Source organism: Scleropages formosus, chromosome 13 (genome assembly GCF_900964775.1).
Source record: "Scleropages formosus chromosome 13, fSclFor1.1, whole genome shotgun sequence".
Classification (NCBI taxonomy): Eukaryota; Metazoa; Chordata; class Actinopteri; order Osteoglossiformes; family Osteoglossidae; genus Scleropages; species Scleropages formosus.
Window position 1 is genome coordinate 24,733,399 of NC_041818.1, and position 19,224 is coordinate 24,752,622.

Consider the following 19,224-nt stretch of genomic DNA (forward strand, 5'->3'; position numbering starts at 1 on the left):
CTTTTTTTTTCCCCCCATTAGACTGTTTAAAAAAAATAATTTGCAGATTAATACTTGCATTTCCTACTTTTACAGCTGCGTAAATAGTGACTGAGCAGTAATGATATGGCTGCTTTTCCAAGCACAAACTTTGTCGTGACCTGGAGAAACCCAGTGACCTTTTAATACCACCTCTGGCTGACAAGCAGTTGCATGCTACATGATCATATTAACAGACTGCCTGCTTAAGCCAGAAAATTTTTAATCGAAGGAGCCTGCTGAAATGACACCTTTACACTTTACTTTGGTGGGAGTCCAACTCAAACCTTGGAGGTCACAGAAGCTCTCATCTTACACACGTGGCATTCCACACACCAGCTGACCACTTCAGCATGTCGAACTCGGCAGTAAAGTGTCACAGACCACAGATCTCTTCCTGTAGTGGTGAGGCTTAACATTGCACCCAAGCTGCATCATGCCAAACTGCAAGTGAGCAACTACCTGCAGTCTGAAATACAGTACATGTACACAAAACAAAAATAAGACAAATCTGGATTGTAGGTTCAGTCAGTAGGTTTCATTTATTAAACTGAAAACTAAAAACAGACTGGCTGGATGACTGGTAGCGCTTCAAAATCAGATTGTGGGAATGACATAATGGGGATGGGAGAGAGGGACAAGGAAAAAAAAAAAAACCACAACTTACTCCCCCCAGCACAACTAGTACTGGAATACTAGTTGGTCCCTATAAATAAGGCGGAATTTGACAGTCCTTCCAAATGTACATGATATGTTACAGTTAACCCTGTTTGACAACAGTAACAATAAACATGTAAAAACTGTTTAAATGAACTTCTTGAATTCATCATACAAGACCAGCACAAAGGCGCCACCCATTCCTCGGAGGACGTTGGACCAGGCTCCCTTGAAGAAAGCCTTGCCACCCTCATCGCGGGCAATTTTCCGCCAGCAGTCGATGGTACCAGTGTACATGATGTCAGCTGCAAAAACAGAAGTGCTCAGGAAGGGACTCAAACACAGACGAAGAAAGCTGAGGGCCAAAATATATCACTAGGCATAAACTTTTAAATAAACAGTGGGAAATGTTTGTATTCACCTCCTTTACGGCCTGACTGCATCATCATACGACGACGGACGGTATCAAAGGGGTAGGATGCAAGGCCAGCAACAGCGGTCACCGTCTGGGCAATCATCCAGCTGACGATGATGTGAGTATTTCTGGGATCTGGTAGCATACCTGCGATTGCACAGATGTTGGGTTTTTTCTGTCCTTTGGTTTTGAAACCAACAACAAACAGGCACTCTGTAGCATCACTAGAGTGCATCCATCATCAGGATGAACCATTGGCATCTCCAATCACAATCAATCAAACATTTATATCACTCAAATTACATACCTTTAGCTGTGTCATAGATGCCAAAGTAAGCAGCTCTGTAGATGATAATTCCCTGGACAGAGACATTGAAACCCTGGTACAGGCCCCTGAGGCCATCAGACTTGAAGATCTTCATTAAGCAGTTGCCCAGGCCAGTGAACTCCCTCTCGTGACCACCCTTGCCCACATCGGCAGCCAAACGGGTTCTGGCAAAGTCGAGTGGGTACACAAAGCAGAGAGAAGTGGCACCAGCGGCACCGCCGGAGGCCAAGTTGCCGGCAAAATACCGCCAGAACTGGGCACGCTTGTCGACACCATCCAGGAAAATCTTCTTGTACTTATCCTTAAAAGCAAAGTTGAGGGCCTGGGTGGGGAAGTATCTAATGACATTGGCCAGGTTTCCTCTCCAGAAGGATAGAAAGCCCTGCTCTTTGGGGATGCGGACCACGCAATCGATGATGCCCTTGTACTGCTTATCAGCTGTGATCTGCTTGCTGGCATGTTGGACCTGTAATTGAAACGTGAAAAATCATAACTAACACAAATTAATGATCATCAAAATAAAAGAAGAAAGAAAAATCTGATTCATCAGTATCACAAATCAACAAGTGGGTTCTTTGCAACTGATCTCCAATGTCACTGTCTCCTGATGTCACTTTCAGCATAGAAGAGAATTACATTAATGTCAAAATACTTTTAATTGCCTGCTGTGCTGGATTCAAAGAACCCCTGTGGATCCTGATCAGGTAAAAATCAGGGAAGCCAAGGTGATTCAACAGCTGTCCGTGAGTTAACTGGTACCAGGAACCTTGACTTTGTGCCCTTTGATTCAAAATGGAGGCTTAAAATATTCAGACAAGGAGGACAGGAGGTTGCAGCACTAAAACATGTGCATAAAAACCGGCCAAGTCCATTTCAAATTCTTCACAACAACCTCCACCAACAGGCAACGATCCGACCTTTTTAGTCGACTTGTTTCCGCCCAAAACGTCACAATTTGGACGGAACGAAGGTCATCTGTCATGAGCAAAAACCATGAGATGGGCCGTACAGAAGCGCTGAGATATATCTATGCTACCAAATGGATAACAATCGTGTGGCGCGAGAAACTTCAGAAAGAAAGAATGTTTTCCGCAGCTGGTCTGAGCATCGAGACGGAGTTTATTAACTCCCGCAACCGCAGGCAACCAGGCCTCCCCTTGTAGCGACCTTGGCTTCCGATAGCTCAAAAATTGAATTGTTTCCTCATTAAGGCAAAAAATGCTTCGTAGATCGAGGTTAAACAAGTAAAAGACACACGATCGATGGACGGTGTATGAAGGACCCCCATCCAATCTCCTTTGCCCTGTGACAGGAGCGGGACCCTCCTCTGCAGGCCTCACTCAGGCGGCCTTCGCAAGGACACCAACCGGGACTCGGAGGTCGAATGAATGAGAAGCGGGACTACAATAACTCATTGTCTCACCACTATAAAAGTTAAGAAAATAAAGCTGAAAATTCACTTTTCACCAGTAGTCTGTCACACTCGCACGGCTACGGTGAGAAAGGTAAAGTAAGGCTGAGGTAAATCACACCGCGAAGCAAGCAGGACGAGGCAGCTCATAAGTTAACATTTTAAACGTGTATTTAAATGGAAATAAAACATGCTGGACTGTACCTAGGTTAAGATTTCCTCAATTAAGATTTCCTCAGAAAAAGCGGAGTTCTCAACAACGGGTGTTACCTCCTGGGATCAACTGATCAATTTTAAATTCGTAAATACGGCTCGCTCGTCGTTCGCTCATTCTCACTCACCTGGAGAAGCAGCTTGACTCTCTCAATGGGGGCCACTGCCGTTTTTGAAATGGCAGCAGCGACACCGCCGGCCAAGAAATCCTTGGCGAAAGAGATAGCCGTCTCACTCATTTGTGCTTCGCAGTCAAGGTGGCGCGGTACTAAAGCGGGCAAATCCCGAGCTGCAGCTCCTACTTCGCGCTACGCCGGTCGTGTCGAAATGGCCGATTGCAGGGCAGAAGAAGGACTATTAACCGGGAAATCAAAATCTCGCGAGAATGCAATGGAACCGGCGACATAGCCCGGGAACTGTGAGATAACGCGGGAACTGCTGATTGGCAAGTCGTCAGTCCATTCTTGAAGGAGATGGTGGTGAATGGAATTCATTCTGTTAAGAAAGTCAAGCAGTAACTGTTACTGTGTAAAATGGCATTATTATTCCATTCACGTGAAACTTGGACTATAACTTACTTGTTAGGGCGTGTCAAATCTTTCCAAGTAAACTACATATTACAATCGCACCCACTAAAGTCCATTCCACTGTCTTCGGTGCAGTTTCAAACGAATGACGATCATATGTAGATTTTTTTTTTTAACTTATGCGGTTTCCTGCCTGAGCTCAAACTTAAACGGTCCCCAACAATCCATTCCAAGGTTACAAGAAAACGTTACCTCATTCACTTTAACCTTCCATCTTTTATGCTTCCACTCTGCAAATCGGGAAAATCACCTTGAAACAAAGAACCAAAATTCCACAAAAGACTGAAAATGAGGGAGTGTTTAATATTAATCATATTTAGACGTAAATTAAGTACACTGAAAATTATCTTTAGAATACTGTTGAAGAGTGTGCTTTAAATGACCTGAGAAGTTTCAGACAACATTTCCTTTGTTACAGTCCTAAAATCATTAAGTCCTTGTTAAAGGCAAACTGGGTAGAGTTACATGCTGTCTGTCTGGGTAACAAACAGCTGGTCTGTATTTTATGTGAAATGTAATTTTTTTTTTTTTGTTTTAATAACAACCTTTCCAGTCTCAAGTACAGGCTCAATGATTTGTTACTTGTGCAAAGCCTTTCAGTCAAAGGTTGACTAAAGTCCTGTTCTGCTTAAGCAAGACTAGTGACTGATAAAATCCAGTGTAAACTGACTACTGTTTTGTATACAAGTTCAAATAATGTACTTGTGAAAACCACCAGAGTACTTAAGCACTGAGTAGTACAAAACAGCGCAACCTTTAATCCACACTAATGGTGTCTTCATTTAAGTTGAAGCAGATTAGACCATTGGAAAACTGAAGCTTGAAAGAAAAAAAAAAAAAAAACCTACACGATGCAAACAGACGTTAATGCACTGAACAGATAGACAAAAGTTTTAAAAGCCTAGAAAGCCGCATTACCTGTTTAGCAGCAAACAGCCAGTGTGTTATTTTCCTGCCTTTCTGTTCGGTTCAGAACTTGCTCGTGGTGTCACCGTAGTTATATTGGAATTTAAATGAACCTTCGTTAAGCAACCTGACGAACACGATGCCCATTCTGTTTTTAGAAGCACTTTTAAAACTACAAACTTAAAATACATTGCATGAATGCCATGGCTGCATTTCTCTTCCTTTCTCCATAGAGACAGAAATTCCTTAACGGTGTGTCAAGTGCATCAAGTACCATTAAAAGTAACACAGGACCATAAATCAATTAAAGTAACCATCTTTGTGTCATATCACTGCTTCCAGTCCACATCCAGGTTCCCCTTGGGCTGTCCTTGAGAAATCTGGGCCTTCCCTCTGCTTATAGATAGAAGAGGCAATTGGCTGTTTAAAACCATTGGCAGTGCTGGTCAATGTCACCAGCGGTTGTCCATGTCAGATTGCTGAGATGAGAAATTCCTGTTCCTCAGGTATCTCTTCACCTCCTGCAGCTCATAGGGCCTCAAGCTCTGGTCCACACCTGGGGCCAGCTGGTAGCTCAGCGGAGACACAATATACCCATTGTGATACAGGCAAACCTGCTTGCAGGTCTCAAAGCAAGCGAAGAGCAGGCCGAAGTAGGGCACAATCTGGGGTAAAAATAAAAAAAAAAGAAGTTACAATAGTTCTGCCAGTGTATGAAGCAACATCCACAAGAGGCAGCAAAATCCTCAGTTGATACTGATGTTCAAAACGTTGTGTCTGTGAATAAACGCTCATATTAGTCTGACTGGTAGTTGGACCTGAGGCCTGTCTGTGTGAAAGTGCACAGTCCGGTATGTGCTGTTGCTCTAAGGCCGAGTGCCCGACTGGTTTGAACAATGGCATCCATGTGTTTGGGTTTTGGCTCCACAGACTCCAGGATGGTTTAGTCAAGTTGACCCGTCGCGGCTTCGGGTGCAGCCAGCGCGAGACAACGTGAGACTGTCCAGACACAGGCCTAAGGCTCGTAAATCTCCTATTTATTTTGGGGAACCTAATGCAATCCCCGTTCCGCGGCTGCAGTTTCTTGTCTCCAAGCAATTGGTTGCTAAATTTCAGTAAGAATTTCAAAGTTCGTTAAACAGGAACTATTAGTTGCTCACATTTACAGTGTGCCACACAGTTTAAAACTTAACCCTTCATAGCTTTTTCTACCTGAATATTTTCTGAAGGAATCTTTATTTTTCAAGGATATAAAATAACTTCTCATTTAAATATACACACTCCCACAAATCCAGGTGAAAAACAACAACTCAAACGGTCCCCCTCCCCAAAAAAAAGTACAATAGCTTTGCAACAGCACACACCTTCAGCCCAGCATCACTCAGAAATGAGTCTGAATGAAATAAGCTGTGATTAAATCACAAAGGGGTGGTCAATTAAACGGCTGGTTTTTGTAACAGATTTTCAGGCTTAATTAATTAATCATTTTAAAAGACCATTTTCCAAAATCCAGGCAGTGAAGACTTATAGTTTTTATAATATATATTTTACAAATTATATATAAAAATATATATAAATTATAGATAAATATAGATAATGAAACTTTTTATATATATATAATAATTTATCTCACACACACTGGCTGAAGCCGCTTGTCCCGAATGGAGTCGCAGTGAGCCGGAGCCAAACCTGGCAACACAGGGCGCAAGGCTGGAGGGGGAGGGGACACACCCAGGACGGGATGCCAGTCCATCACAGGGCACTCCAAGCAGGATTCAAACCCCAGACCTGCCAGAAAGCAGGACCTGGCCAAACCTGCTGTGCCACCACACCCCCTAATTAATTTATCTGTATAATCTATTCCACCACACACACACACACATACACATACACACATACACACACTTCAGAACCACTTGTCCAATATGGGGTTGCAGGGAACTGGAGCCAACCTGGTAACACAGGGCATAAGGCCGGAGGGGGAGGGGACACACCCAGGACGGGATGCCAGTCCATCGCAAGGCACCCCAAGCGGGACTCGAACCCCAGACCCACCGGAGAGCAGGACTGTGGTCCAACCCACTCCGCCACTGCGCCACCGCACCCCCTTCTATTCCCCCACACTCTTTTTCTTATTCTGTCAAATCCCTTGGGCAGCTAGGGCTACACTCAGACATTCCAAACATGTATAATCGTTCAAAAAAAATAACACAATGAATAAGATTATGCTTCAGGTACTGAAAGGTCCACTGGCAGCACAGCAACACTTTGAGAACCTGTTCAGCTTTGTATAATTTAGTTCAGGGATGTGGCTGAACTTGTAACATCCGCATTCCTAGCTGCTCCTCCTGTTAATAGCACTGCCTCAAGGAAACAATTTACCACGGTTGCCCAGGAAAAATGTGTGCATTTGTCAGGTCTAACACTTCAACAGCTTACTTACTGCCCAAGTCAGCCAAGAAATTTTAGGCGACCTTTTATAACCAACTTACCCGCTTCTATGACGCTAAACTGTTCAATAAAGGGTGACAGGTATAACTATTCCAAGCGGGAAATGACACGCGAGGAACAGGTCACACAGATCCATACCTTGGCCGTGTTGGCCGTGAGGCCGTTCCACAGGGACAGGAAGCCGTTGGTTTTGATCACCTGCCGGAAGCAGTCCAGCACCCCGCTGAAGTGGACGTCGACGCCGCCGCAGTGTGGGAGCTTCGTACTCTGGGCCTGAATAGAGAGAGTCAATATCCCACCCAAGTGAGGAAGTGAACCTCAGGGCTGCCATTGCAAGGCTTGCAAAATGCTTTTGCTCGAACTAAAAAAAAACACCCATCATTTCACAGTTTAATGGAAAACACAGCCGAATGTTTACTGAGCACTCTGGCACCGAACGCCCCTTGTTAATTTGTTCCACCACTAAATTTTCCTCCTTTTTGACGCTGTGTGTCGACAAGCTGCCGGATCTTGATCCAGTGCGAACTGCCCAGTTCCTCCATGAATGAGCTTGGGAGCAACAATTTCGTGTACTGCCCTCACAGAAATAGTTTACATACCGCACTGGTGTGTGATTCATATTACCCCTCACAAAAGGCAAACTAAGACTGCATTCCATTGACATTGCCGTGTTGTTCCTTGGATCGCTTGCACAGATGGGCGTTTCGGAGGACGTCATTTCCTCGTTGGGTATAATACACGTTGGGAGTTCAGGGTGGATTTAGTTCTTTGTCACACAAGGGCTGGGCAGCAGGAACCAGACGTATGCTGCTGGCCTAACTGCATTTATCAGACTTGTGGGACGTGTAGGACCTCATCTAAAATGCTTTAAAAAGCACCATTTCCCACTATTTCTACATCATGCTGCAGGACAACAGAGAAGGAGCAGAAAACTGCAGCAGCTCGTGACAGCTGGCTGTGAGATCATCCCATAGGATTGCACTCCTTCTGCGTGCACATGCTCAGGTTTCTGGGAAGGTCGGTCGGCTGGAGATGCCACACAGGTTGTGAAGGAAGGTCAGAAAGCTGCACCTGGCGATGCCACCATCCAACAACACTGGTCGTCATACCCGTGTCTCAGCAGTTCTGCTTTTTAGTTCCGTTTCACTTGGCCGCGATTCACACGTTTCGTTATGTTTCGACGGAGTTCCCAGATCACCAGTTTTACACTTACATAAACAGCTAAGTATTTGTAACTGAAATATTACAATGCTTGTTGCGGGTACAGCACCAACAGCTGAAGGTACATAGGAAATACCAATGTACTCAAAGGTACAGCAGCAGTTATAACCCATACTCTTCTCTGTGTTCACTAAAGAAATTGTTAGCTCGACTTCAAAAAACCCAAACCTTAGTTACTACATATGAATTAATCATAACACAACATCCAGGTTTCAATCTCCTGAAACATACAGGCGGCACGGTGGCACAGCGAGTGGCACAGCGAGTAGCACTGCTGTCTCACAGTGCCTGGGTGATGCGAGAAGACATGGGTTTAATCCCAACTCAGTCTATGTGGAGTTTGCGTGTTCTCTCCGTGTCTGTGTGGGGTTCCTCTGGGTGCTCTGGTTTCCTCCCACACTCCAAAGACAGGCAGTTCAGGTTCCCCCATAGTGTGTGAGTGACAGAGTGTGTGTGTGTGTGTGTGTGTGTGTTCCACTAATGTATGGATGAGTGACCCAGTGTATCTAGCAGTGGAAGTCACCTTTGTGAATAAGGTGTGTGAGCTGATAATGCTACATAGAGTTTGCTAGAAGTTGCTTTGGACAAAAGTGTCTGCTAAATAAAGAAATGTCAATCTCCTGAGATTATCTCACTAAGAGCATCTACAGGACAACTAAAAACGTACAAAGCATTCAGCTACGAACCACATGAAGCGTGAGACACTTCTCGAAAGCAGTACACCAGCATCCGAAACCATGCAGAATGGAGCTTCCTCTCTCATGCTGAATCCTAAGGTGTAGGGCAGCACCCAAAGGACAGGGTGGGAAGTACCACAGAAGTAGGAGCTGCAGTTCCCTTTCGGCTAATGTTCCTCTCCAAAGCAACTTACAACTATTTTTACATCTGGGAAATTTTACTACAGTAATTCAGGGTAATTACCTCGCTCAAACTGGCGTCCCGTCCTGGGTGTGTCCTCTCCCCCTCCGGCCTTACGCCCTGTGTTGCCGGGTAGGCTCCGGTTCCCCGCAACCCCGTAAGGGACAAGCGGTTCTGAAAATGTGTGTGTGTGTGTGTGTGTGTGTGTGTGTGTGTACCTCGCTCAATACAAAGTACTCAAAGGTATTAGTCCTAGGATTCAAACCTGCGACCATCAGGACCAAAGACAGCAGCTCTAACCACTATGCTACCAGCTGTCCCTTTTTGTGTTACATGTTGACCTGTGTTATTTTCTTCTAAAGACAGTGAAGATTTCTCTTGGAATAACAAATAATAATTACATAATTATTGCCTAACATGTTTCTATGTATATACTTCGTTCATTTCCCCAAAATACTTAGATTATAGTAAGACAAAAAATACATGTTTTTAAACAAAGAAAGCAAGGCAAACATCTGATGTTTCTTCAGATCATGTTGTGGTACGTAGTGTAATGATCTGGGTTCTTGCTTATCTACCCGGACCCAGGACTGTGCGGTTGAAACAGACGGCGGGTCTCGTTCTCACTCTCACCTGCATCTTCCTCTTGACTGTCTCAAAGGGGAAGGAGAGGGTCTGAGCGATCCCTGCAGCCAGGCAGCCGTTGATGAAGTTCTGCAGGGGTGTGAACCGGAAGCTGGGCTCCTGCCACAGTCTGTCCAAGTTGACGTAGACGGCGTAGCAGCCCAGAGAGAAGGGAACTGCCCCTGAGGGAAACATGACAAAATCAGGCTTCGAATTCACAGCATGGCATATGTTCCGTCAGCCGCTGCTCTGGAGCGCATCACAGGACGCAAAGGGACGTTCCTACAGCCTTGGGCCCTGCTGTTCCAGCTGTACCAAGTTAACACTTAGAGCAGCAACAGTCACCTCACTGGTGATTCCCAGTCACCACAGAACAAAGACGGAGTGTTTCGATCAGAGGTGCGAATGAATCGGACACCATCCATATACCTGTGTTCTCACATCTCAGCTCATCCAGTTCTTCTTATCTACAGGTCTACTCCCGTATGTGTGTCCGGTCTCCCATTAACTATCAAAACTGACATAATGGCTTAATAAATCTCAGCCACACCCAGCACAGTGCACTGCAAGTGAGCTTCGCACCTACGACAGTGAGGGAGAAGCCCCTGTAAAGGGCGCGCAGGCCTTCGTTGCGGTACACACTGGCGAGGACATGCGCAGCGCCTTTGTACGTCGGCTCCTGCACGTTCTGGGCCACCAGCCTCGTCTCGGCCACCTCCAGGGGGTACGACACGAAGGCGGCGATGATGCCCGCCAGTCCGCCGGCGGCAATGGCTCTCCATTGCGTGATGTGGCCCAGCTCATCCATGTGCAGGTGGACAATCCTCAAAGACACAGGTGATGCCAGAGTGTCAACATGGAACATATTTGCATACCAGTCCGCACAGCATGGACATGTGGTTGCGTCACTGTTCTGGGCGCCAACATGACGGCACCCTTTACACTACTCTCTGATTGCAGAAGTGAGTGCTGGCGTGTAAAGTACGGGGAAATTTTTCCAATGAATTATCAGGCCAACAATAAACATACTGTAAAAACAGTGTGGGGGGGGGGGGGGGGGGGGGCATTTAAAAGGAAATAGGAACTGAAAACGAGTGGGTGAACTGAAACTGCACCAAATGACAGAAATAAATGATGTTAAAGTACTGCTTTTACTTTCTTTAAGTAGTAAGGTTAATTTGACAGTCATGATGGGTATTTATTTCAGTTACCTACAGCGAAAATATCATTTACTTAAGCCACAACCGTCTTTAAAAAGTGGACTAAATGTCTGCGAAGCGCCAATCCGCCCGCCAGAAGCGCGCTCCCCGCAAGCTCGACTCGAGATACAGTGACGTAATTCATCTGCCGAGGAGTTATTCGCTGTCTGATTGGGCGTCGCAGGGGAAGCCGAGCGTCCTCGCGACACGATGGGAACGCCTATGCGCCAGCGTAACCTGTCGGCTGACATATTCTCTGCTTTCTGATTGGATGCAGACGGGACGACCCCCGCAACCAAGTATGAACGAGAATAAACTTTAAGTAAAGGAAGTTCAGCGGAACGAAACGTGTAAAGGCGAGATGCCGAAAACAATCCGAATGCAGTACAGCATATTGTTCTCTGAGATGTATATCGCTTTGGAAAAAAAAGCGTCTGCTAAATGTAAAAAAAAAAAAAAAAAATCTGAGATACTCCTCGCAGCGTCATTGCAACAGTGACACAGAGTTAACCGTTAACGGTTAAATAATGTAACAGTGTTTATTCCTCACACCCCGGCGGATGAATGTTCTTGTGTACCACAGTCACAAATTCGAAAGAATTATAACATGTTTTGTAATTTCACATATTGGGAGCAGACAGGAATACATACACATTTTTGATTTATCCTTGGTTATGTTGGGACACGGGAGTTATTTTTCAGTACTTGTCTCGACATATTCGCGATCATTTCCAAAGTCATAGCAACTAAAGCTGATATTAAATCGCGACGACAATGATGATGCAAAGTGAGACTCACTTTTTGTAGGTGGCCACGTGAACCGCGCTGTACGGGAAGAGTCGCGCGCACGACACCATATTCCCCTTCCAAAAGGCACGCGCTCCTTCGCTGCGCTGCACGAGCACGAAGCTGCTCAGGAAGCCCTTTTTCGAGTGGAACGTTCCCACCTGGGTTAAAATCTTGACGACCTCCAGGGGGGACGTGGCCGTCTTGCTGAAGATGCCAGCGAAGGCCACGCAGAGGAAGCCCTGCGACGCCGTGAGCCGCTCGTCTCTCTTCACCGTGGCCATTGCCGCTCGCAGGCGGAGCGCGGAGCGCACACTGCGCCTCGTCGAGCCTCACCGGCCCCCCGGCTCATGTGAAAACACAGCGCGAACAACGCGGGCCTCACTGTGTTTCTGTGTTTTCCGTGTAGGCCCTGCCCACGGGCCAGGTGACAGCCGGTGACGTCGCGCGCGGAGCGGGAGCGCGCAATTCCAACTGCTGCGCTCCGCAGCCTCTCACTCAGGCCATCGAACTTGCAAAATCATGCCGGCTTTGCGATTCCGTGTTAATCAGCGACTCTCACCAACGTACACTTTCACCAACTGCAACATAAATGTGTAATAAGAGATATTAAAACATCAGCATGCTGGCAAAGGACTCGGCTGAACTTGGTGCAGCGCCTAGGGACATGCGCCTGGCTGGAACCCAGTGGTGTCATTAGGGGGGTGCCGTGCGGGGGGTCCGGACCGCACCGGGTTACACCAAAAGACAGTCTACAAAATTTTTGTGCAGTGTTTCAGCAGAAATTTCTTATTTTTTTAAAGAAAAATATCCCTGTAGTTAGTCATAAGAACAAAAACATTTTTCGTATTAAAGCCCAGCTTACATGTATCAATATACCTACAAGAGTGTAAAACTCAGTGCCAAATTACTTTTTGAACCTTCCAATGCGCTCCACTCACAGCTCTCATTATTAGCCAATTACAGTGACGCTTCGAATCACGTGGTTTCCTCCGCACATGCTCGAAGCACGCGCTCTTGTTTTCGTCGCTCCCGGTGTGTTTATAGTCGCTGATTTTGTCACATTTTCTGGTGTTTTAGCTGCTGTATTGTGGTAATTAGTATTTGTGAACCTGAATCAATAACGTTAAAATAAACTTTATTTTGGTCATGTAGTTCTTAAACGTTTTTACTTTGAATTGTATTGTTTTCTTACCTAGTTTTCACTAACCACACGAAACTATGTAAACACATTTGGCTGTGCGTATGGCATTGTAATTAAAGGTGTAATTTTAATTTTGCTAGTTGTTTATGTCACTACTATTGCTGTTACATTTAGTTATATACAGGAACTACGATTTACGAGTAACATTAATTCTGGAGCCTTGAGGTTGTTGGTTCGAGATCCATTCCATGCTCAATGATCTTTTTATATCATCTGACTGCAGTAACTTGTCACAGCATCCCATTTCACGCCACCTTCAACCTCTATTGGTCATGATATTTAGAAGGTGGAGGGATGATCACTCTGCTCAGCAGCTGCTTTGATTGTTTCACTCCAAGCAGAAGACAAATACACACACAGGAGGTTATGCAATCCTAAACCTGTCAAAACCTGAAGGTTACTGATTCAAGTCCCAAGTTAGGCCCTGCTGCAGTTCCCCTTGAGCAAGGTGTTTCATATGATTTACTCCAGTAACCACTCAATAAAGTATGGATTGATAGAAGTGCCATGGAGTCAAGGCCATGACACAAGGTGTGGTTTCCAAGGCAAGGGAGGAAATGATGTGGTTTGTCCACAAAATGCAAAGCCATTTAAATTAATAAAACCATACGTGACTTCAAATAAACCTTCACATCACTGATTCTTGTTAAATTACTGCACTGAAATTTTAAGCAAAGAGTGACCAATCCGCCACAAAGAGGTCAACATTTTAATGTCTTGATTAAATTTACAAAACACAAACCAAGAACACGATTAATATTGAAAAACTTATGGTCAAAGTTCATACAGTCCAGGAAATAATCACTGGGTACTTTGTTCAGTTGACCGCTAGGGGGCGCTTTAAGCCAGTTTAGAAGTGGTCGGAGTCACAACTGAGCACAGTGTAATTCTGAGTCCACCGCTTGATGGCGCTGTCGGAACGTCATAAACTCACATGGCTCCCTGCTGCACACGCACCTTTACGATATGATACAATAAAAGCAGTGGATGCATTTTGTGTTCGTGTCGAATGAAACAACGGGTGAAAAATACAAGTTGCAGGTCAGTTTCATTGTCCCCTGGACACAGTTCACTTGTTTCCAGTTCTTTTGCTTTAGGAAAACAGTGTGTGCTTTGACTTCTTGAGTTAGGTTATAAAAGGCTCATTAATAAATAAACACACACACACACACACACACACACACACACACACACACACACACACATTTTCAGAACCGCTTGTCCCATACGGGGTCGTGGGGAACCGGAGCCTACCCGGCAACACAGGGCGTAAGGCCAGAGGGGGAGGGGACACACCCAGGACAGGACGCCAGTCCATCGCAAGGCACCCCAAGCGGGACTTGAACCCCAGACCCACCGGAGAGCAGGATCGTGGTCCAACCCACTGCGCCACCGCAGCTCCCCCTAATAAAGAAACAGTTCCTTATTTTGATACCTGTCTAGGATCAAGGTCATTCATAACTTGTGCAGAAATGCTTGATGCCTCTGCTCCTGCTGTGACTGTTGTACTACACTGAAAAGTTACACCACCCCTTTTTCACGCTGGAACAGTATAATGACAATATGCAGTAATTATGACATGTATCAGTATCATAACTGCAATCACATTGTTGTAAATCAGCACAGTTTACACAAACACACACACGCATGCACACTCTCTTTCCCACTCACGCCCAGCAGGGTCTTGCTGCTCCTTTCCTGTCTGGAATAGTGTTTGTTTTCTGCCTGTGTCCACCTAGCGGGGGGCTCCCTCGTCACCCCTCACCCCTGCTGGGCTGACAACCTCAGCCCCCTGTGAAGAGTGCACCTCCTGTGTGAGGCCGCACCACTTGGCCCATGGACAAAGGCTACTGGAATAACACAGCCCGCAAGGGGAAGTGACAGCCTGTTCAAAGGGGGTCCCTCTCATCCCGACCTCAGGCCTGGGGGTGGGCCAGGGTGTGGCATGGGGTGGGGGTAAGGGGTATCTACGTACGTGTCGAAAACCTCCATTCCTGTGAATGAACCGTATGACATTTTTTTTTCACGATATGACAAAATGATCATTTTACTTCTCAGTGCCTGTTTTGAGCCGCAGAGATACGGTACCTGCTGTAACTCCATTATGCTTTGGATGGGTGTTGCTGAATTAACAGTTTTCTTTTTTTGCCTGTCAGGAATTTTCCGTTTTATATCAACGGATCAACGTTGTGATCTAAGTTATCTTCCGACAGCGTGAGCGAAGGCGGTTCCAGGCAGGAGGGGGGGGCCGCAGGCTCGCAGTCGGGTCTGTTTTGCTCCCCTTGTTCGGACGGGGTAGTGATGATGATGAAGGCAAACGGAGAAGTGCTGGCTGTGGGTGGGAGGATCCTCGCTATCAGGGGCTTCCACCGTGTCGCCATCATGGAAGGATGTGCCAGTGGGAACGGGAGGCGTCTTTGCTCCCGGGGGTCATAAAGGCCCGAGACTTCCTTTGTAAGCGCTCTTTGATCTCCCTCTCGTGTGCATGTGGTCCCTAAAGCAAGACAATGGGCTGGCGTCCCCTCCGAGGAGGTGTGCCGCGAGAGCCGGAGCTGGAGCTGGCTCTTTCGACGACACGACTGGGGTTGCGAGGATGTGAACCCGCACGAACCCACACGAACGCCTCTCGGAGCCACGGGGACGACTGCGTTCCCCACGATTGGCTCCCTTGTTCGCCACGCTTCTTGGGTGCTGCTCATCTCTGGGAAATACTCTCTCTGGGAGCACTTTTAACCATCAGCTAATGCCTTGGACTGCGACGAATTACATCGGCCGTTCGGACACTGAGCTGCTTACCTCTATCTGTCCATTTCTACAGGTGCATATTTTTACTGGAGTAATTCAGTGTAAAGGACATACCGGAGGGCCCGTGTTTCGGGGTGAAACTCACACATGTGCTGCTGACCTTTCTCTTTGAGGAGGTGATGGGATGCGACCCAGCTTTTTGTCCACAGGAGCCACCCTCCCCGCCCTGAGAAACCCACACGGTCTCGTCGACCGCGGTGAAGCACAACACATCACGCCGTCTCTGCCCTGATGTGCTTTATTGCTGGCCTGTGATTTCAGGAAAATGGACTTTGTTGTTTGCATGAGGGAGCACGGCGGCCTGAGTGATGTCATTATTGACGCAGGGTGGGGTGGTGGACGATTCCCCCCACCCCCATCCACATGGCATTTAGCTGCGGTCAGCAGACACTAATTGTTCCCTTTGGAGTAGCTGTGCATCAGTTGGGGGGGGGGGTCTCCATGTGCAGGACCACTGAAGAGCAGTAACATTTTCACCATGTCATCAAACAAGCAAATTTAGAGATTTGGGGGACCCACACCTATGAGGTCAAAGTGACATAAACTGCACCATGTTGGGGGGGGGAGATCCTGTTTTTGTCTCTCATCAAAGCGTCTGAATACGTGTGAGGTTCTGCTACGCTGAGGGGTGATTTAATAAAAAGCACAACAGATTAAAGTCATATTTAAAATTGTTCTGTAGGCTTAATATTTCTCCATCCACCAATTATTTATAACGACTTGTTCAGTGGAGGGTCAGTGTGGTCCAAAGCCTATCCTGGAAGGACAGGGTGGGGTGAGATGTCTATCACAGGACCATTACACACACTCACTCTCACACACACACACACACACAGTGGGCAATTTAGAGTCACTAGTTCACCTGAAACACATGTCTTTGGACTGCGAGAGGAAACCAGAGCATTTGGAGGAAACCCACAGGAACAGGGGGAGAATATGCAGATTCAGCACAGATTGAGTCAGATTTCAACCATCCGCATTAGAACTCTGTGGTCCCAGTGCTGCCCGCTGTGCCACTGTGCTGTCCATTGCAGACCCCCCAGTCCACAGCCCCAGGCGATTTCAAAGGACACAGACTGAAGAAGTCCAAAGAAGTCCAAGCTGTTATTGTGAAGAGAATCTATAATGTGCCTAGGATGCTTCTGTTAAACCTTACATTTTCATGTTAACCAAGTAAAACAAGGTACCTTTGGAAGTGGAGAACCTTGACTTTCACACCACCTGCACTTGGAGCAGCTTCCTGCCCGAGAAGAACCTCTGCTTGTGTGCTGCTCCCCGACAAGACATTTACCCTGATTTGCTTCGCTAAATAGGTTCGACTTCTAAAAGCTGAGGTCAGAGAAATAAGGTGCAAACGGGAGCGACTGAACACGGGATCTCTGGAGCTGTGATGAAGCGGGTGTCGGCAGGCCTGGGAGTGCATTAACTACGTTTGCCATTAAATCACGAGGACCTGGGCAGCTGGCACCCATACATTTCCGCCTGTTTGGCTGAGAAATCAATATTCAATTCAGAGGGGATGAGCCCAGCTGGTCTAACCCCCTCCATCGCCAGAGCTTCCCCCCCACCCCACTGAACTGTGACTATCTGTGGGTACAAGGGACAAACAGGCTCTTCAAAGGCTTCGGTCCTGTTTTGATATTCAAGCCCCATGCCTTGACCTGGGCTTGGGACTGTGGCATCAAGTGATATTTATATTTACATTTACATTCATTCACTTTGCACACTTTTTCCCCCAAAACAGCATTAAAAAAAATATACACGTGATTATCAAGCACATTACAGGGACAAGTGAGTGCGAAAGAGTTGTGCTTTGAGACCTTTCTGGGATCTTGAGAAAGACGTTCAGCAGTTCTGAGTGCAGGAGGGAGCCCATTCTACCACTTTGGTGGTGCCTTTCTCCAGAGGTTAAGTAGTTTGGTTCAAACCCCTGTGGGAGAGGTGGGATTCGAACCCAGGTCTTCCAGCTGCAAGACAGCGACTCTCATCCTTGCTCTTCGTAAACTGGTGGTGGGAAACTATTGCACCCTAGAAGGGGTTAAACTTTACTGCATCAGTCCATTTAAATGGGTGTACAGTTCTGAGCTATGAAAAGTTTGTTTGAGAAAAAATAATAAATGATGTTTTCGCTGGGAAATCACTGGGTCTTTTTGCATCCTTACTTTGCAGGTTCTGGTATCTGCAGTAATTGGAGGGACCAAGTGCTGGAAAACACACAGCTTGTCGCTGCAGGTCACGGTGTGTGTTTCGGAGCAGGGCGACGGGGGGGGGGATGTGTGTGGCCTTTGCGTGCCCTGCCGACCACCCCCTCGTCCCCGGCTCCATTGTCAGGACTCCCCTGCGCTCCTCCTCTCCTGCTTTGTCATCCGAAGTGAAACCGCTTCCTTTCTGCAGGTCAGGACAAGGTCGCGACTTTGGACACCGGGATCTGTCTGTCCACATTGCGTGTGTGCGTGGTGCTCTTTGGTGCTGCTTTATCTGCATGAGGAATACCTTAACCGCATACAAGTGTGATCCTGATTACATTGAATAATGTGCCCCCATCACTGTCCAGATCTGCAGCGTGGCTGTAAACTCGGCCACACCACTGCGTGCAAATGTGCTCAATTATCTACTCGTACATTTACATGTATTCATAGAGCAACCGCTGTATGCGGGCGACAATATGTAGCGGTGTACCGTACTGTTTTTACACTGAATTTGTGCTTGTCAACAATTTCCAGCATTCTGCGGCAAATCCATTAAATTCTCTATTAAAAAGATGGTGTTACACTTATTGATTTAGCTCACACTTCTCTCTAAAGTAGCTGGCAGCATTAATCTACTACAATTATTTACCCACTTATACAGCAAGGTAATTTTACTGGAGCAATTCAGGGTAAGGAGGTTGATCAATGGTACTACAACCAGAGGTGGGGATCAGACCTGTAACCTTTGGATCCAAAATCAGCAGCGCAAACCACTATGCTATCAGCTGTCCCTAGTACATATGATTTATAAAATATATAGCAGAATTAGTTCAGTTTGGGGGGTGCGGTGGCGCAGCGGGTTGGACCACAGTCCTGCTCTCTGGTGGGTCTGGGGTTTGAGTCCTGCTTGGGGTGCCTTGCGATGGACTGGCGTCCCGTCCTGGGTGTGTCCCCTCCCCCTCTGGCCTTACGCCCTCTGTTACCGGGTTGGCTCCGGTTCCCCGTGACCCCGTATGGGACAAGCGGTTCTGAAAATGTGTGTGTAGTTCAGTTCATGATGCTTCGTGACTGAGACACATGGAATAAAAATGATATTCATCATCATTATTGTTTTCATTATTACTGTAATAATATGACAATAATACCAAAAGGAAGATATTTCTATGAAACCAGAACAGGTATCATTTCCAGTCCCCCAGTGTCCCCTCCCCCCCATCGCTGGTGACCACAGACAGGACCTCCCCATCAAAGCAAGAGATCTCAGTTGAGCTGATAAGGAGAGGAAGGGCACAGCAGAGCCAGGAGGGACCAGAGCAGCTCAGGGTAGCAGCATTTTGGAATGGGGGCTTGGG

The 19,224-nt window shown here is 46.7% G+C and overlaps 2 protein-coding genes across 5 annotated transcripts; both read right to left on the reverse strand.

The window, feature by feature from the left end:
- Window positions 1–541: 541 nt before the first annotated feature.
- On the reverse strand, window positions 542–3,377 carry slc25a5 (solute carrier family 25 member 5). The gene is made up of 4 exons (XM_018733767.2): window positions 3,171–3,377; window positions 1,398–1,884; window positions 1,097–1,237; window positions 542–980 (listed from the first exon to the last, which is right to left on the reverse strand). Exons 1-4 carry the CDS (start codon window positions 3,279–3,281, stop codon window positions 823–825), a joined length of 897 nt encoding a protein of 298 aa, XP_018589283.1. The 5' UTR covers window positions 3,282–3,377; the 3' UTR covers window positions 542–822.
- Window positions 3,378–3,470: 93 nt separating this feature from the next.
- slc25a43 (solute carrier family 25 member 43) lies at window positions 3,471–12,263 on the reverse strand. Of its 4 annotated transcripts, none has more exons than XR_001965205.2 (6): window positions 11,687–12,263; window positions 10,272–10,513; window positions 9,699–9,871; window positions 7,125–7,259; window positions 4,548–5,200; window positions 3,471–3,537 (listed from the first exon to the last, which is right to left on the reverse strand). XR_001965205.2 is itself a non-coding variant. In XM_018733766.2 (5 exons), the coding sequence occupies exons 1-5, from the start codon at window positions 11,956–11,958 to the stop codon at window positions 4,988–4,990; spliced, it is 1,035 nt and encodes a 344-aa protein (XP_018589282.2). In that variant the 5' UTR covers window positions 11,959–12,263; the 3' UTR covers window positions 3,484–4,987. The 4 variants fall into 4 exon arrangements, 1 of the variants encoding a protein (XP_018589282.2); XR_001965203.2 differs by having other exon boundaries at window positions 3,621–5,200; XR_001965204.2 differs by having other exon boundaries at window positions 3,473–3,537; window positions 3,822–5,200.
- Window positions 12,264–19,224: the final 6,961 nt, after the last annotated feature.